At 37.8% G+C, this 15418-nt stretch overlaps 1 protein-coding gene across 2 annotated transcripts; it reads right to left on the reverse strand.

Moving 5' to 3' along the window:
* Positions 1 to 5986: 5986 nt before the first annotated feature.
* LOC113356867 (probable E3 ubiquitin-protein ligase HIP1) lies at positions 5987 to 11014 on the reverse strand. 2 transcript variants are annotated; one of them, XM_026600099.1, is made up of 6 exons: positions 10649 to 11014; positions 7935 to 9762; positions 7083 to 7136; positions 6651 to 6749; positions 6424 to 6567; positions 5987 to 6336 (listed from the first exon to the last, which is right to left on the reverse strand). In XM_026600099.1, the coding sequence occupies exons 2-6, from the start codon at positions 9654 to 9656 to the stop codon at positions 6205 to 6207; spliced, it is 2151 nt and encodes a 716-aa protein (XP_026455884.1). In that variant the 5' UTR covers positions 9657 to 9762; positions 10649 to 11014; the 3' UTR covers positions 5987 to 6204. The 2 variants fall into 2 exon arrangements, with proteins under 2 accessions (XP_026455884.1, XP_026455883.1); XM_026600098.1 differs by having other exon boundaries at positions 7920 to 9762; positions 10649 to 10995.
* Positions 11015 to 15418: the final 4404 nt, after the last annotated feature.

The following is a 15418-nucleotide window of genomic DNA, read 5'->3' on the forward strand; positions in this document are numbered from 1 at the left end:
TATCATCGCGGAAATTTAATCGTCGATTCGTGAAAATTTAGTCGACGATTAAACTCATCTATATAATGGGTCGTCGTAAGCCAGTATCTCGTTCTAATCGATCGATTGAACAACCTATTGAAGAAGAAGAAGATTTAGAGAGTGAAGAACAAACTCAAAATCAACCACAAAATCAACCAGAAGAAGAGATTGAAGAAGAACCAACTCCGGAAATGAGAATAAGAAAGTGAGTTCTACAAAATCATCTCATATTTGATGTTTTTGATTGGTATGATAGATTTAATTCGTCAAAAACGTGTTTGTGCGGCGGTTACAGTGTATGGTTCGGCGTAAAAAGAATTTTAGATGTGCGCCGAGCTGTTCTTCAAACTGAACCCTGAAGGTGCATATGAACGGCTCGGCGTAAATCTGAAATCCGTTTTCAGCTGAACTTAATGACACGGAGCCTAATATTGAGGATCGGCTTATTCGATGGTGTTAGTTTTGTGCCGAATATTTTTTGTGAATTTTAGAAATTATGCATGTGCTTAGGATCGGCTTATATGGTAGTATTAGTTTTGTGCCGAATAAATGTTGTTTGAATTTCAGAATACTTGCATGTGCTTAGGATCGGCTTATATGGTAGTATTAGTTTTGTGTCGAATAAATGTTGTTTGAATTTCAGAATATTTGCATGTGCTTAGGATCGGCTTGTATGGTTGTATTAGTTTTGCGCCGATTAATGTTGTTTAAATTTCATGAATTCTGCATTGTAGGATCGGCTTATTTACGTGACACCATTTTGCGCCGAATAAATGTTTCAACTCATAAGTGTAGATTCGGCTTATTCGATAGTATTAGGGTTGCGCCGAATGTCATTGATAAAATTCCATAAATTTCAAGTGTATAGGATCGACTTATTTATATGATATCATTCTGCGCCGAATACATGTTTGAGTTCATAATCATAGGTTCGGCTTATTCGACAGCATAAGTTGTGCGCCGAATATAAAAGATCGACTTATAATTATTTTGTAGTATGAGCCGATCCACCCTCTGTGTAAGCCCATGAAAATTTCAAGACATGGTTCTGCTCATATGTGTTATTTAGGGTAAGCCGAGCCTTCTTATTTGTTGACAAGTTTTTGGCATTTCAAATCCATATTTCATATAGTTTGTATCCCGTTGTTGTTCGAAACATACTTATAACTTTCATAATTGTGTCAGGACCAATGCAGCTAAAAAGAAGAAGAGGATGGAGGTGACACCTTCTACTTCTAAAACTCCTGATCCTCGAGGAGGAGGTAAGAAAAAATTGGGAGCGAACAGTAAAGGAACTAACATAGTTGATTATGAAGAAGTTGGAGTACAAGAAGAAGGAATTTATGATGATGAAGAAGTTGATGATATTCAAGAAACACAACCCCAAAGAAAACCCGAGAAAAGTAAGAAGGTTGCACAACCAGAGTCAGTGGACAAAGTTGCAGAACAACGGGCTACAGGTTTTCACATTCCTGATGAAGATGATGTAGTTTCACCTAGATAGGATGGTGAGCCTCATGGTCTTCCGGAAGATGGAGGAAATGTGTTGATTGGTTACGCCGAATCTTGGGCAAAAAAGATTTATGAGACTCCTGATCACAACCGTGAAATCCGAGTATTGAGACACCGGAGGGCAGTGGAATGGAATCTTTCTGAAGAGGTTGATGAGGTGGTTGCTTATGTACAATCCTCTGCTTTATGGCCTGCCATTCAATATGGACATCAAGATTATGATAGTGTGACAACCTCCTGTTTTGCTGAGAGATTTTGTACAGAGACTTACACATTTCAATTACCTTTTGGAGAGATGACAGTCTCTCTTGATGAAGCGAGTAAGATTACAGGCCTTAAAGCAAGGGGTAGAAGCGTGGATGATGATTATTATGACATGAGTTGGGAAGAGCTGTACAAGTTGTTCGAGGAATATCTTGGTTGGAGTTCATACAAAACTGAGTTGGAGTTTTGTCGATCCGTTAGAGATGTCGATTCCGTTTGCATACCTGGTGGAAGGAATAAGAAGATCAAGCTAACTAACTTGAAAAAGGAATTTGAGAACACAAAGGAGAAAGTAAAGCAGGGAGTGTTGGTAATGGACGAGATCAAAGTGAAGCAAACCGGAACCGCATACTTGCTTTATACTGTTGGCAGAGATATCTTTCCTGACCTTACCAGAAACAAGGTAAATGTTAATTATCTCCAATTGGTAAAGAAGATTTGTCTCTTTGCACTAATTACGTAGCATACTATCCAAATAAGGGTGAAGAACGACGAATCAAGGGTTTGATGAGTATGTACTACTTGGTTAGAATTCATGAAGCCTTCAGCACCGAAAAGGGTAATCCTCACAACCGGGATAGGGCGGCCTTGTTTTGCCGAATTGAAACTATTAAAGAAATGGTCAAAGACTTTATAGCTTTAGTTCCGATTGTGAGTCTATATCGTCTCAAGGGTGAAACAAACTCTGAGATTGAAGATCGAGCTCTAGAGGAATGGCGGCATTGAAGTCCCATAGATGTCTTCATTGTACAAACACACTCTTCCTCCAAGGTGGCGCCTAACGTCTTAATCAAATCCACTTCTTTCATCAACAAGTCGATGCATAGATGGGAGACTCTATAAGTTAATTCCCGTAGCCAATTACTACCATAATTCTTGTGTCTAAACATAAGGTCATGCTCGAACGCGGCTTTAGTTCTCACAACATCACTTTTGAAATATTCATCAATTGCATCAAAAATCGTGACAAAAGTGTCAACACAACCAAAAAGGTTCTTCTTCAACCGTTAATGAGCCGACTCTACCATACTTGTGGCTTGGTTGTCGAAGTGTTTATGTCGATTTGTGAAACAACTCACAAACCTTTCTTTATTAGGTTCCAACACATCTAATGACATCGGGGTAGGCGGTCTTCCAATGATTAATAAGCATTTTAAAATTTTCTTCATAGACATCCTCGGTGGTTGACCATATCAAAGCTTCACATTCGCCTTGGAAAGAAGCCCATAACATCTCATTATGTTCATATGCTTTCAATAATTCCTTCTTTTTCTTTACTCGTGTCTCCAACGGTAGCTTAGCAATATTCTCTAATTCTTTCAACTTAAGTGGTTGAATTATCTGTTGGCATTTTTTCCTCACATTGCACCATATGTGAAACGTACAAAGAAAATTGAATGCATCTGGAAATACCTTCTTAATAGTATACATCAACGATGAATCTTGATCGGAAACGAACACTTTAGGAAGAGCACCCTCCGGAAGATTAACTTCAATTGTTCTAACCCCCAAACATAACTCTCTTTCTTCTCGTTTTTCATGAAACAAAAAGCCACGGTGAACGGTGCCTTTGTCGAAGTATGCCCCACAATGTTCATCAACGACATCTCATATTTATTAGTCTTGTACGTGCAATCCAATATAATAACTTGTGGGAAGCATAAACCCAATTGGGCGCATTCCGGGTGGGCAAGGAAAAGGGTGTGACTTGACCGAAGTCATCCAACTTCTTTTGGTAAGCGTAGTTATTCTTCACCCCTAACCACATTACTTGTTGCATCACCATCCTACCTTGCAAATTGAGTCTTCTAATCTTTTGTCTTGCATTGTAGATAGTTTGCATAGTCGACTTGTTATTTTTGTTGTCCGCCTTCAGTTTGCTAAGAATCCTAGAAGGTGGAAAACATGCTCGTGTCATTTTATCCACTTCTAGCACCTCGTCGGGTTTGAGTCGCGCTACTTTCGCATGTCCATGAAGGTCTTTGGGACGTGGGTGGTTATGACGACAATCCATATCTTTATTCATTATCCAATATTGATCTTCTTTCTTCATGGTCTTATTCTTGAGGTTGAAAACGATCTTGAAAGGGCAATTTCTTTTCTTCGTCTTCGTCCTATTCTTTCTCCCGGTATTCCCAACATATACGGTACCCTTTTTAACCTTGCTAGCGCCGGTTTCACTACGCTCACAAATCATTTCAAACTGATCCCATCGGCTTTGTTGTCCTTTAACTAGTACACAATTTATCTTCATCGCATGTTCCTCAAGACAATCAAGAACTTCGGGTTTAGTTTTCCATGTCTACGTTCATTCCAAAACAAATAATTTGTAAGAAAAACTTTGGAATATTCCGACAGCATTAAGGTAAACAAAAAGTTCTTACATACCAAATCATTTTAAAAGTGATCCTTGGTATCCTCGTGAGTCATGTCTACTGGATCAGGTTGATTTTTCATGGGTCCAACCACGATCTACAAAGAATATCACAAGGTTAAATACTAGAAAAGAATTATAATAGCAAGGTTCGGCTCATTCGATAATCATATTATGTGTTGAATCATGAACATTTACAGGTTTCGGCTTATACGATATTCTAAATATGTGCCGAACCACACTCAATATTTTAACCCAAAAATTAACAAATTTATGTTCGGCTCACACGATAATGAAATTATGTGCTGAACCTTAAACATTTATAGGTTTCGGCTTATACGTTATTATGAATATAATCCGAACCATTAATTTTCTTATTCCGGGCTATGCAGGATGTTGTTCGGCTTACTATGAAACTTTTATATAAGCCGAACTAGTATCTAGCAAAAGGGTGAGAATTGAAAATTATAGGTTCGACGCATGCTGTAAACAGATTCAGTGAGCCGAACCGTTCATCATTTGGTTGATTCGGCTCATAGATGTGAGCCGAACCTCAACCTGGTTCGCCGAACCATGAAGCAAAAATCCAAACTTTTGATAATTTGTAGCTATAGAAGTGAGATTGAGCATAAGATAGAAGTGTACCTGTGTATTAGAAGCATTGGGTTCCTCATATATGTGCTCATCATTTGGATTTGGCTCATAAAAATCATCATCTTGAGTTTGTGTTTGAGTTTGAGCTTGAGTTTGAGTTTGTGTAAAATCATTCTCATAATCTAAGAAATCAGCCATTTGGGAATCATTGTTGTAGTTGATATGTATTTTCCTAGGTTTTTTATATGAATTATGACCCTCCTCATCCTCCATTGAATCAAGAATAAAATTTTCTCACTTTCTCCTTCTCTTTCTCTCCTTCTTAACCAAAACTTTGATTTTTTTTCCCACAAATTTTTTCATCTAAACAACCTTTATAATTCTGAAAATATCTTAATCACTAATCAAAATATTTAATCACTAATCCAGATTACTAACACTAATACGTAAAGGGTAGATTTGCCATTTAAAAAAATTTGGGTTAAGGGGATATCTGATTTTGCTATTTCACAACCCTTTTTATCTTTATTGAATATGCCTTGAAAGATTTTGATATGCCCAAAATCAGCGTTCTTTCAGATGGCTTTGAGACCTTATGTTTTAGAAAAGAAAATTTGCAGAACCCTCTTGATGGGTTGAAGAGTGCTCCGAGTATCGCTCTCGCCCATTTCAACATCCGCTGTGTATCAACATTTTTTTTTTGTTCAACCTGTGAGTGGCAAGCACAGGACCACTAAGAGAAGAATTCTTCACACTTGGATTGTCAGTCTGATTTCTGGATCTTTTGTTCTTCACCCTTATTTCTCTGTTTCCACTTTCCACATTAGAATCTTGAATTGTTCCTTGGCTTATTGTGTCTTCCACTTTCCACATTAGAGTCTTGAATTGTTCCTTGAGTTATTGTTCAAACCTTTTCAGCTTCAGCTGCATATATGTCATCATTGTAATCAACAATAACATAAGTCTCATATACTATGTGCTAAGTGAGAATTTGACCAGGAATATTTGTTATGGAAGATCATACTAGCACCATAATTTTAAGTTTTAGCTTTACTTTTATAAGTATAATAAATATTTTGAAATTAAAATTTTAAATCTAAACCTTGTACTAAAAATGGTTTATAAGCCGATGGGTCCTCATTTTTGCCACAAGTTTACACCCTAATGAATTAAGGTCTAAATAAGACCTCTAAATATAATTCTATAGACCACTATTGGAGATGCTCTAAGAGGATTAATATTAAAAGATAAATGAAACCAAGGAAAAAAAGAAAAACAAAGATATTTTCCACCAAAGTGTTGGATGAATCACAATAATGATATTCAGAGGCGAGAGAGTCTCATTCTCATTTTTATCTAAATCTGGGTAGAGGAGTAACGAAGATAACAGAAGCCCAAGATTAGTCAGGGCTTATTTTTCTTCAAATTCTTCTCAATCTCTATGTAACCAACGCTGTCGTTTTACAAACAGGGCACAAGTTCTTTTGCTTCAGCCACTGCTTAACACATCCACCGTGAAACTCATGTCCACATTCCAACGTCCCAAGATCATCTCCTTCTACATATTCTTCCTGAATTTCACACAAGGTTGTTAATAGATATCATCTGAGTGAAAAAAAAAAATCGAAGTGCTTTTCAACTGAAATTGGACCACGTACCTGACAAATACAGCAAGGTTCCATTTCTGAAGGAGCATTTATTCTAATTGTACAAAATTTCCGTTTCTTCAAACACTTCGATATAACTTCTTCACTCAAACCGGTGCTTACATCTCCTATGCGTTCTTCCAATGCCAATAGTTCCTATATTCAAAGAGGTTGAGCAAACTGAGAAACATAAAAGATTTCACAAATATACAAGTGCACAACCAAAGATTTATGTTTACCTCATAGGACATATTATCAACATCAAGTCGCATGTCTCTGTGCCTATCATGCAAGTCGGCTACACCAAAAAATACTGACTGATCGAGGATCATAACATCCTGCGATATCATGAAAAGTGTTAGATCAAATACATAAAGAATATTTGTATAGAAACTGAACAGAACTTCTGTACAGCTAAAATACCCTCCAATGAGATTACAAGACTACCCTAGTAGCTATTTTCACAAAATTGGGCCACACATTGGTAGAGTCAAGATAAGTAAATACATATTGCCAACTAAAAGCCACTTTGATACCACTACAGTAATAGGATACCACTTTGATATCATAAAAGGTATGTTTGATAGGATTAACAGTGTATTGTAAGTTGCATAGACGATTCATATGGCGATGTTAGACATACAAAATATAATGACAAACTTATAACATACCTCAAATCTTAAGCCATCACCACCTCTGCGAACCATATCCAGAACATTTCGGATCTGTGTAGCAAGTAACATGAGATAGTTAGCTACATGGAAAGACCTAGATGCTGGCCACAATAAATCTCTATTCACGATAGTAAAAATAATAGAGGTGTAGGGAAGTGAGTATATGAAGATGAGCAATATTCTGAACATCATATTACGGCTCAAACTGCCAACTAATCTACCTCCAGCATCTCTTCAAAGTAGTAATTTAATAATTAGCAGACAGTTATTGCAATCTTATTCTTACTGTCTTCAGAATCTAACCCCCAAGGCAGACCTAAGTTACAGTGAAACTTTGTTCCTTGATAAAGCTCATTGGCTGACATTTGCACAATGGCAACACAATAGGTTGTCAACAGTGGCAATTAAAAGTAAGTTCAGAAAGATTGTCCCACAGAGAAACGTCTCACCTGAAGATAGAGAAAAGAACAATCTAGATATCCTCTATAAGCAGAATATTGAAGGCATTTTAAGAGATGCAAGTGAAAAGTCTCTTTATTCAGTCATATTTGTACATCGATAGCTAAAAATTGTTGAATACACGAGAATAAACATCATGATTCTAATATATTCTAAAAACAGAATACCGTTTCGGGTGTAGCATGCTATAGTTAGAATAAATGTATGAAACTGCTTCATAAGAAAACTTGATGATTTTTTTTGTTGTTGTCAATCATGTATATGCTCTAATAAACAGTTAACAGAGTCATAAAGATGACAAAGCACTATGCAGACAACTGTAACTGATAATTAAAACCGTAATTGACACCTGAGTTTAAGGATAGAGGCACATACATGTCGAAAACGAACCTCAGATAGCAGCCTACTTCTTCCTTCGGTAGCAGCAGCCAAAGATCGGAAGGACAATGGAACACCATCACCTTGTCTATCCATCAAGAATGCTGACCTAGAATAAGGCTGTGGATTTCCCTGCTGACCAGCTGCAGTTGAAGGAGGCCCCTCTGGCGAGGAAGCAGAAGGACCAGAACGTAATGGAGGGAAAGTACTACTAGGTGCCCCAGACTCTGAGCCAGCAGATGGAAACAAAGACCGACGAACAACTTCCGATAACCTCTGTGAATATTGAGAAGTCGGATTTGGATGAGGTGCCCAAGCAGAACTAGGGGATGGATGAATCACAGAGCTCGACACAACCCGAGGATTAGAGGCCAAATTCCCAGGAGTAGCTGAACTCCCATTGGCTAAACTCCAGTTAGTTGGTTCTTGAGCCAAGTTTCTCATCTCACTAGCTGCTACAAACATAGGATGTTCTGATATATTTCTTGGCATCCTAAGGTGTACTCCCTCCCGTGATGCATTAGGCCTCTCTCCAGGAATGAGAGTTGAGCTTGAAGAGCTGCCAGACCTTGAACTTGGAGTCCCGTTGAAAGAGAAAGGGTGAACATTTCGCGGCAAACCATGACTATGTGTTGTCTGAGACCGACTCTCCGAACTCACGTTGGCTACTGGTGGCCTAAGGTCCAAAGACTGACTAATCGGTAGAGCTCTAGAAGATAATTGATGAGGTGACCAACCATGAGAATGCCTTGCTGAATAGCCTGTGGGTGGTGGATTTGACGGGGCCAAATCCTGTTGATTTGCAGAATTAGTTCTCGTTCGGAAATTTCTGTGTGAGGTTTCAGCGTTACCTGCTAGACTTAATGCAGGATTTGCACCTCTTGTACCAACCACTGATTGTGGATTTGCTGGCTCTGGAAGATTTAAGGTGAGTGGAGTCATTGCCGGGGTGGAAATGCCGGAGCTACTCGCAGCATCAAAGCGGGGAGGAAAAGAATGCCATAAACTGTTTTCAGCTTGCTGATAACGGCTGGAATTTCCTCCTAAGGATGATGACTGGCCAGAAACTCCTCCTTCAAGGGTTTTCCTTTTGCAGGATAAACGGCGACCATCCAATGAACAGCCAGGTCTAGCATCACCCTCATCTACCAAATATCCACCACTTCCCGAAGCCGTTCCAAAATGATCAGAGCTTGCAGCAGAATGAAGTAAACTTGGTTCCATAAACCCACCACTACCACCTGCATTGTTGCTTGTATATCCTGCATTTAAGTTTAAGTTCTGTGGGATCTCATCAGAGCTGGATGCCTGTGAGAACAATGACCCATTCCCCAACAGATTGTTATTTAAGTTTAGATGAACACCTCCCAAAGACATAGTATTTGCTGCTTCAAGACGCCTTTCTTCTAAACTGGGTCCAGATCCTGCATGGTTTCTTGACCACAAATGTTCTGTTTTTGCTTCGTTGTGAACCATATGGCCACGTGTTCTGTCACTAGAACTAGCTTCCCCTAAATTCCAACTGCTCAAGCTCCTCCCTTCATGACCAATCACATTTACATCTCCACTACCTTCACCTAAGGTTGGAGGGCATTCTTGATAACCACCTTCTACTGGATTGAGCACATCATTCCAAAATAGTTGCTGATTCATACCAGCATTACTTGAACTAGCTCCATGGTCAAGCCCAAATGTATCGGTAAAAGAATCAAGGGTACTCCTTTGTCCCTGCATTGAGGCTTATATGCTCCGAAAAGTTAGCAGAAGGTGGCAAAGATTGTATTACCACAATCAGTAACTCACGGACAATGCTGTATTAGCAAACTCAATATCATGCAACCTGTATGAACACATAAAAATAAGTCCATCAGAATGCTAACATTAAAACACTCACGCAGTTAAAATTGAGGACCAAAATCATCACTGGAACAAATTTCCTATACAAGCAATGCAGAGGAGAGATTCAGTCAATTCTAAATCATTTACATTCTCAGAAAGGCATCCTCCTACAGTTCAGTCATAAGAAATGAAATGACAATCCAGAACCCAGACTCAGACTAATTTTTTTTAAAGGATATTAGTGTGTTAAACACAATGCAGGCTCGCAATGAAACTATCGCCAGGAAATCTATTACAACCTTCAGCATATAGGTAGATGGGTGCATCAATACCAGATGCTCAAACACCTAAAAAATCCCAAATCATGAACTCTCTCAGTGTGAAATTCAAAGTCTAAACACAATAAGGTCATCCAAACTGTAGCTAGGATTCACAATCACATAAACAGTACAACTGCATGCGCGAGAAATATCAAACAAGGAAATAAAAATGAAGCAAACATCAACGAAGCCCCTTCCTTTTACCAAGAGTCAAACCTCAGAAAAAAAAAAAAAAAAAAAAAAAAACAACTTTCGTTTTTTTCATTTCTAAATCAATCGATCTTATTTTCACCAAAGATGTAAACTTTACCTAAAATCCATGAGGAAAATCAAACCCAGAACTCAAAATCACAAAAAAAAAGAAAGAAAAAAAAAACACAGCCTTTAACAAAGAGATGGGGAAAAATCAAAAGGAAAACCCAAAAGAAATTAAACCCAGAGTTCTTTATTTCCCCTAATCACTATTTGCATTCGAAAAAGTATTAGCAGAAATCAAACCTAAATTGCTAATCAATCAAGCAGCTAACAACTCATCTATCGATGAAGAAACGTATATCACAAACCTACCTGATGGATGATGAGGTTTAGTTGAAAACAAAGACAATCGACCAATGGATGGATCGTCAAGAGAAAAGTAGAAGAAGAAGGAGAAGGAACCCTTGAAGAAGATGAACAAGAGAGAGAGCAGACCACCAGAGGGAGAAGAGGGGGGGTTGAAGTTGGAGAAATTAGAGGGACAGTAATTTTCTGATTTATTGGAAATGAAATGAAATGAAACAAATGAATGTATAGAGAGAGTGTAATAATTAGGAGTTATTTTGTATTTCGTCCAAACAAAAATTTAAAATTGCAATTTTTTTCCATAATTTGCAAAACGGAACCTTCAGTAATTAATATTCTTATCTTTTCATAATTGAATTTACCTTTGTGTTTTATGCTTGAAAGAAAAAAGAAAAAAAATCTCTAGATGAAGAAAATACAAAATGACACTCAAATTAAGGGGGCTAAACATAAATAATAAAAAGGGTTTGGAAGAAAATTTAGCAAGAAAGTAAGAAAGAAACAAAGAAAGCTAGATGGTCAAGTTTGTCTATCAGCTGGCTGGCTGGCTGGCCTCTAACCAATCACCACTTGCAAACGAATGAGAGACAAGTGTTTGTAATTTTTACTTACTGAGGAGAGGAGGAGGAGTACAATCTTTTTCTCATCCAGAATCTAAAGGATATAATAAAAGCCACGACTAAACAAAAAAATGTTGGGTGTTGGAGACATCCCACTAACTCCAACAACAATAAAGAGTTGGATTTGGATTTGAAGAAGAAAAATATGGATGGGAAGGGGGATGAAAGTTGAGAATTTGATCCTATTCGCATTTGTATTTTATATAGTAGTATTTCTATGACGTTTTGCTTTAATTATCCCATTATTATTAACATTATTGAGTAATGCATAATCTAATAAGAAAATCTTAAGTAAATAAAGTCATAGAGATTTGGAGAGTAGAGACAAGTCAATTTATAGGGTTGAGGTGGTAGTGGTGGTGGTTTATGACATTGGTACAATCAACCTCTATACCTAAAGGTCTTTTCTTTTCTTCTTCTCAATTGGTGATGCATTGCACCCTACACCAGCAAGCACTATTACAAAAACAACAACAAAGAAAAAACAAGCACTTAGTTTATTGATTCCCCATCTTTTTTTTGTTTTTAACTTTCCTTGTCATTTTTTTCTTATCTCTTTGTTTTACTTTGAATGGTTTTATTATTAGTTTCACACGCAAAAACACGTAACTTTGTTGTTAATACTACAAGAGTTTCTTCTTCTATCTATAAAACTTCTGTTGATGATATCGCTTTCATACCTTGCTCGTGGTCCCTTTACTTCTCTGTCTGTCTACCTCTCCTTCCTTCTTTCTTTCTCTCGTGGGTTCTCTTTGTTTTGTTTCCTCTCCTCCTCTCTTCTTCTCCTTTCATAAAGGTGGGTCGTCTTTGCTTTTCTAGTATTAAACACCCACAAACGCAATCCTTCTTCAATGACTGCCTAACTTTCTACTTTTTAGGGGTCTCAATATAAACAACAGCGGTTTATGTGGTTGGCTAACAAATGGGTGGAGAAATTTACTTCACAAGTAAATCCATGGACCATAATTTTTATGTTCCAGCAGCTAGTAAGGCCTGTACAAAGTGTTTTTGATAGGAGGCTAATGTCTTAAAGAGTATTCACATGTAATGCTAGTGATGATTATAGTATTTCACAAAGCCATGAAGCTAAATCAATGTTGCAAATTCAAATTCAATGTATGATGATAAAGATTGCTTCAGACCTAACTCCTCTACGTAAATTCATTGGTATTTCATTTTCCTTGGCTTAAATGCCGAGACTGTTTCTCCTAATCGGTATTAACAATGAAATTACAACCTGGAAGTTAACCTAATCTGGGGGGATTAGGAGGAGCAGCAACAACAAAGATAAAATAGCAAATGGGCTTGTCTGGGTATACCTAACCGACTTGTTAGGTGAAGTTGATGTTTGCAATTAGGGGTGCACAAACGTCGGTTCGGTGCGGTTACATGCCAAACCGTTCAACTAACCGTTGCCACTGCGGTTATCATTTTTGAAACCGTCACCGAACTGTATTTCTATCGGTTCGGTTAAAAATCGATCCGATTCAGAACAGTTGAAACGGTTTTTCAATCGGTTTTAACCGATGCCAATCATAAATCACTTCTACATGTTCTAATGAAGGGAAGAATAATTCTATAAGAAATTTGTTTACCATACACAAGGTAATCAGTTCTAATTGAACATTAATTTACAAATTCAAATTTAATTATTGATCATTATTAATTTTAACATCTGGATTTAAATCCAATATGTTATTCTCTTCCTCCTTTGCAGTCATCTTTCATTAACAACAACATCAAGTTCAACATTCAGATCAAAACCCAAGCTATTACTCATAGACTCCTTTAATTACTTCAACAATCTAAAAAAAAACACCATTATTCAAGATTAATACATGCATCTAGGGTTTTCTATCAACTAAATTTAAGAAAAAAATCAAAAGTAACTATATCCATCACAGAAAAACATCCAGAGAAATATGATAGCGGTTGTTCGATCGAATTAAGATGAAGGTTCTGCTGATGGTGTTCTTGGTGAATCATAGAGGTGGTGGTGCTATTGAGTCTTGATGGAGATGGAGGCGGCGATTATATGCCACTGGTGATGATGGAGGAGGCGACTGGAGAAACCCAGTGTGTGAGAGGAAGTGAAGAGAAATGAAAAATGAAGAAACTGCTTAGAATTTTAGGGTTTCCAGTTAATATAGTCTAGGTTTACTCTTTTTAGACGGTTAGGATTGATCACAATAGAAATAAATCAAGGGCCTACAATAATCGGTTTTTCGGTGCGGTTAGTGTGCGGTTATGGGTAGAACCGTTGACCGAACCGTAGATCTAACGGTTATTAAAATGAAAACCGTGACCGACCGTGGGATCATCGGCTCGGTGCGGTTACGGTTCGGTTGTTGCGGTTACGGTTCGGTTAGTGTGCAGCCCTATTTACAATGGGTTCAAGCATTTTTTACCCTGTTTGGCATTAACTAGTATCTCTCACTTATCTAAGAGCGACTGCAATGGTACGACTAAACTCAAAGATCAAAGACCAAAAAAAAAGACTAAATATGAGTTTAATCTGTACTGTGACGTTATGGGGAGAAGACCAAATTTGGTCGCGCGTAAAATTAATCACCGCACGAAAACGGGCGTCAATTTGGTGTACGCTTGAATGGGGCGTAAAATTGGTTTACGCCCGAAATTTGAATGGGGCGGATGGTTTAGTGTCCGTCTGATGAGTAAGTGAACGGGCGGATGGTTGGGTGTCCGCCTGATGAATTTCATTTTGAATGGGGCGGATGGTTTGGTGTCCGCCTGACGAAATGTGAACGGACGGATGATTGGGTGTCCGCCTGATGAATTTCATTTTGAATGGGGCGGATGGTTTGGTGCCCGCCTGATGAGTAAGTGAACGGGCGGATGGTTGGGTGTCCGCCCAGCAACAAGCGTACTTTAAATTTACGCCCGACTATATTAGGATTTGGTATTTGGTCGCGACCAAATATGATCTGGGATTTGATCTTTGGCTGGGGATTAATCTTTACTCCGTCCCACTGCGTTACGATCTCATCCCAAATTTTTGGTTATACTCGCCCACTGTGGATGCTCTAATGCATATAACAAATTCTTAGCTTTTGTCAGAAGACTTTTCTTCTTCACTACTCTCTCTCTCTTGTTTCAAACTTGTGTTGAAAGTCTAACTTCTGCGATCTGAAAAGATGGAGCAAGAAACTAACCACCGTAAACGTAAACATAGCATGACTTTGATGGTTTCTTGCAAAACAGAAAATCATTTCAATAAAACTAAAAAGCAAACTTCTTTGGTTGAATACAAATTCAATTAGTTTCTTTGTTACACCCAAACACCTCTTCAAAAAAAAAGAACTAGGATATGTGACACTTTCACCTTTTCAATTTAACGTATTTCTTGAAATGGACGGAGTGTATCTTAAAATCATTTCTTAGCCTCAAAAGAGGAGGCGTAAAGATCAAATTTACAATCCTTTGGTCCCCTTCCTTAAAATTACAAACTATAAGAATAACGGAGACACATACACCTTACATAAAAGACACCAAAAATAGAGAGGATTGGAAACAGAAAAAGGTGATTGGGAAACTTTATCAAGATGACCACAACTCACAATATTACCAGTCAATTTACCAGCTATTTTCTGCTGCACCTTTCTTTGTTAGTCGGCAGCAATAAGTAACAGTAGCAGTGTAACCGTTATAGTTATAATACTTGATAAAGCTCCTTTTGGAGAATGTATGAGAGTAATGTGATTGTAGATGCAAAATAACAGAAAATCTCATATGAGACTGAGTGAATATGGGAAGACAAGTAGCATCAACAAAATGATCAAGTATTTGGTGCCAGATTGGCAGTGTAAAGACAAGTGGACAACCACTTATCCCCATGAAAACGTGTATGGTAGTGCATTTGGTTTAGCTGTTTCTTATTAACCGAGAAAACGGATATGTTTTTGAAACTTCAAGAAATAGAACAGTTTTTAGAGATGCACATCAACCAGAAAGATAACACCAACACTTAAATCAGTTATTTGCATCCTAGATGAGAAACATCATTACTGTATTCCTCGTGATTCACACGGGGGCAGTTTGGCACCAAATGAGAACTCGAGCTCTCTCGCCAAGAAATTAATGATTGTTCGATAATGTATAGTAACTATGGTGGCTGTGTACAAACAGACATTGTTCC

This window comes from Papaver somniferum, chromosome 3, assembly GCF_003573695.1.
Source record: "Papaver somniferum cultivar HN1 chromosome 3, ASM357369v1, whole genome shotgun sequence".
Taxonomy (NCBI): domain Eukaryota; kingdom Viridiplantae; phylum Streptophyta; class Magnoliopsida; order Ranunculales; family Papaveraceae; genus Papaver; species Papaver somniferum.

What these genes read in the sequence shown, in the direction of transcription:
- LOC113356867 (XM_026600098.1), bottom strand. Translation starts at nt 9,656, where the DNA reads ATGCAGGGACAAAGGAGTACCCTTGATTCTTTTACCGATACATTTGGG. An exon ending in CTGAGGTTCGTTTTCGACAT is followed by an intron (nt 7,137 to 7,919) that starts GTATGTGCCTCT and finishes CTTGCTACACAG; the next exon opens with ATCCGAAATGTTCTGGATAT. An exon ending in GTGATGGCTTAAGATTTGAG is followed by an intron (nt 6,750 to 7,082) that starts GTATGTTATAAG and finishes ATGATATCGCAG; the next exon opens with GATGTTATGATCCTCGATCA.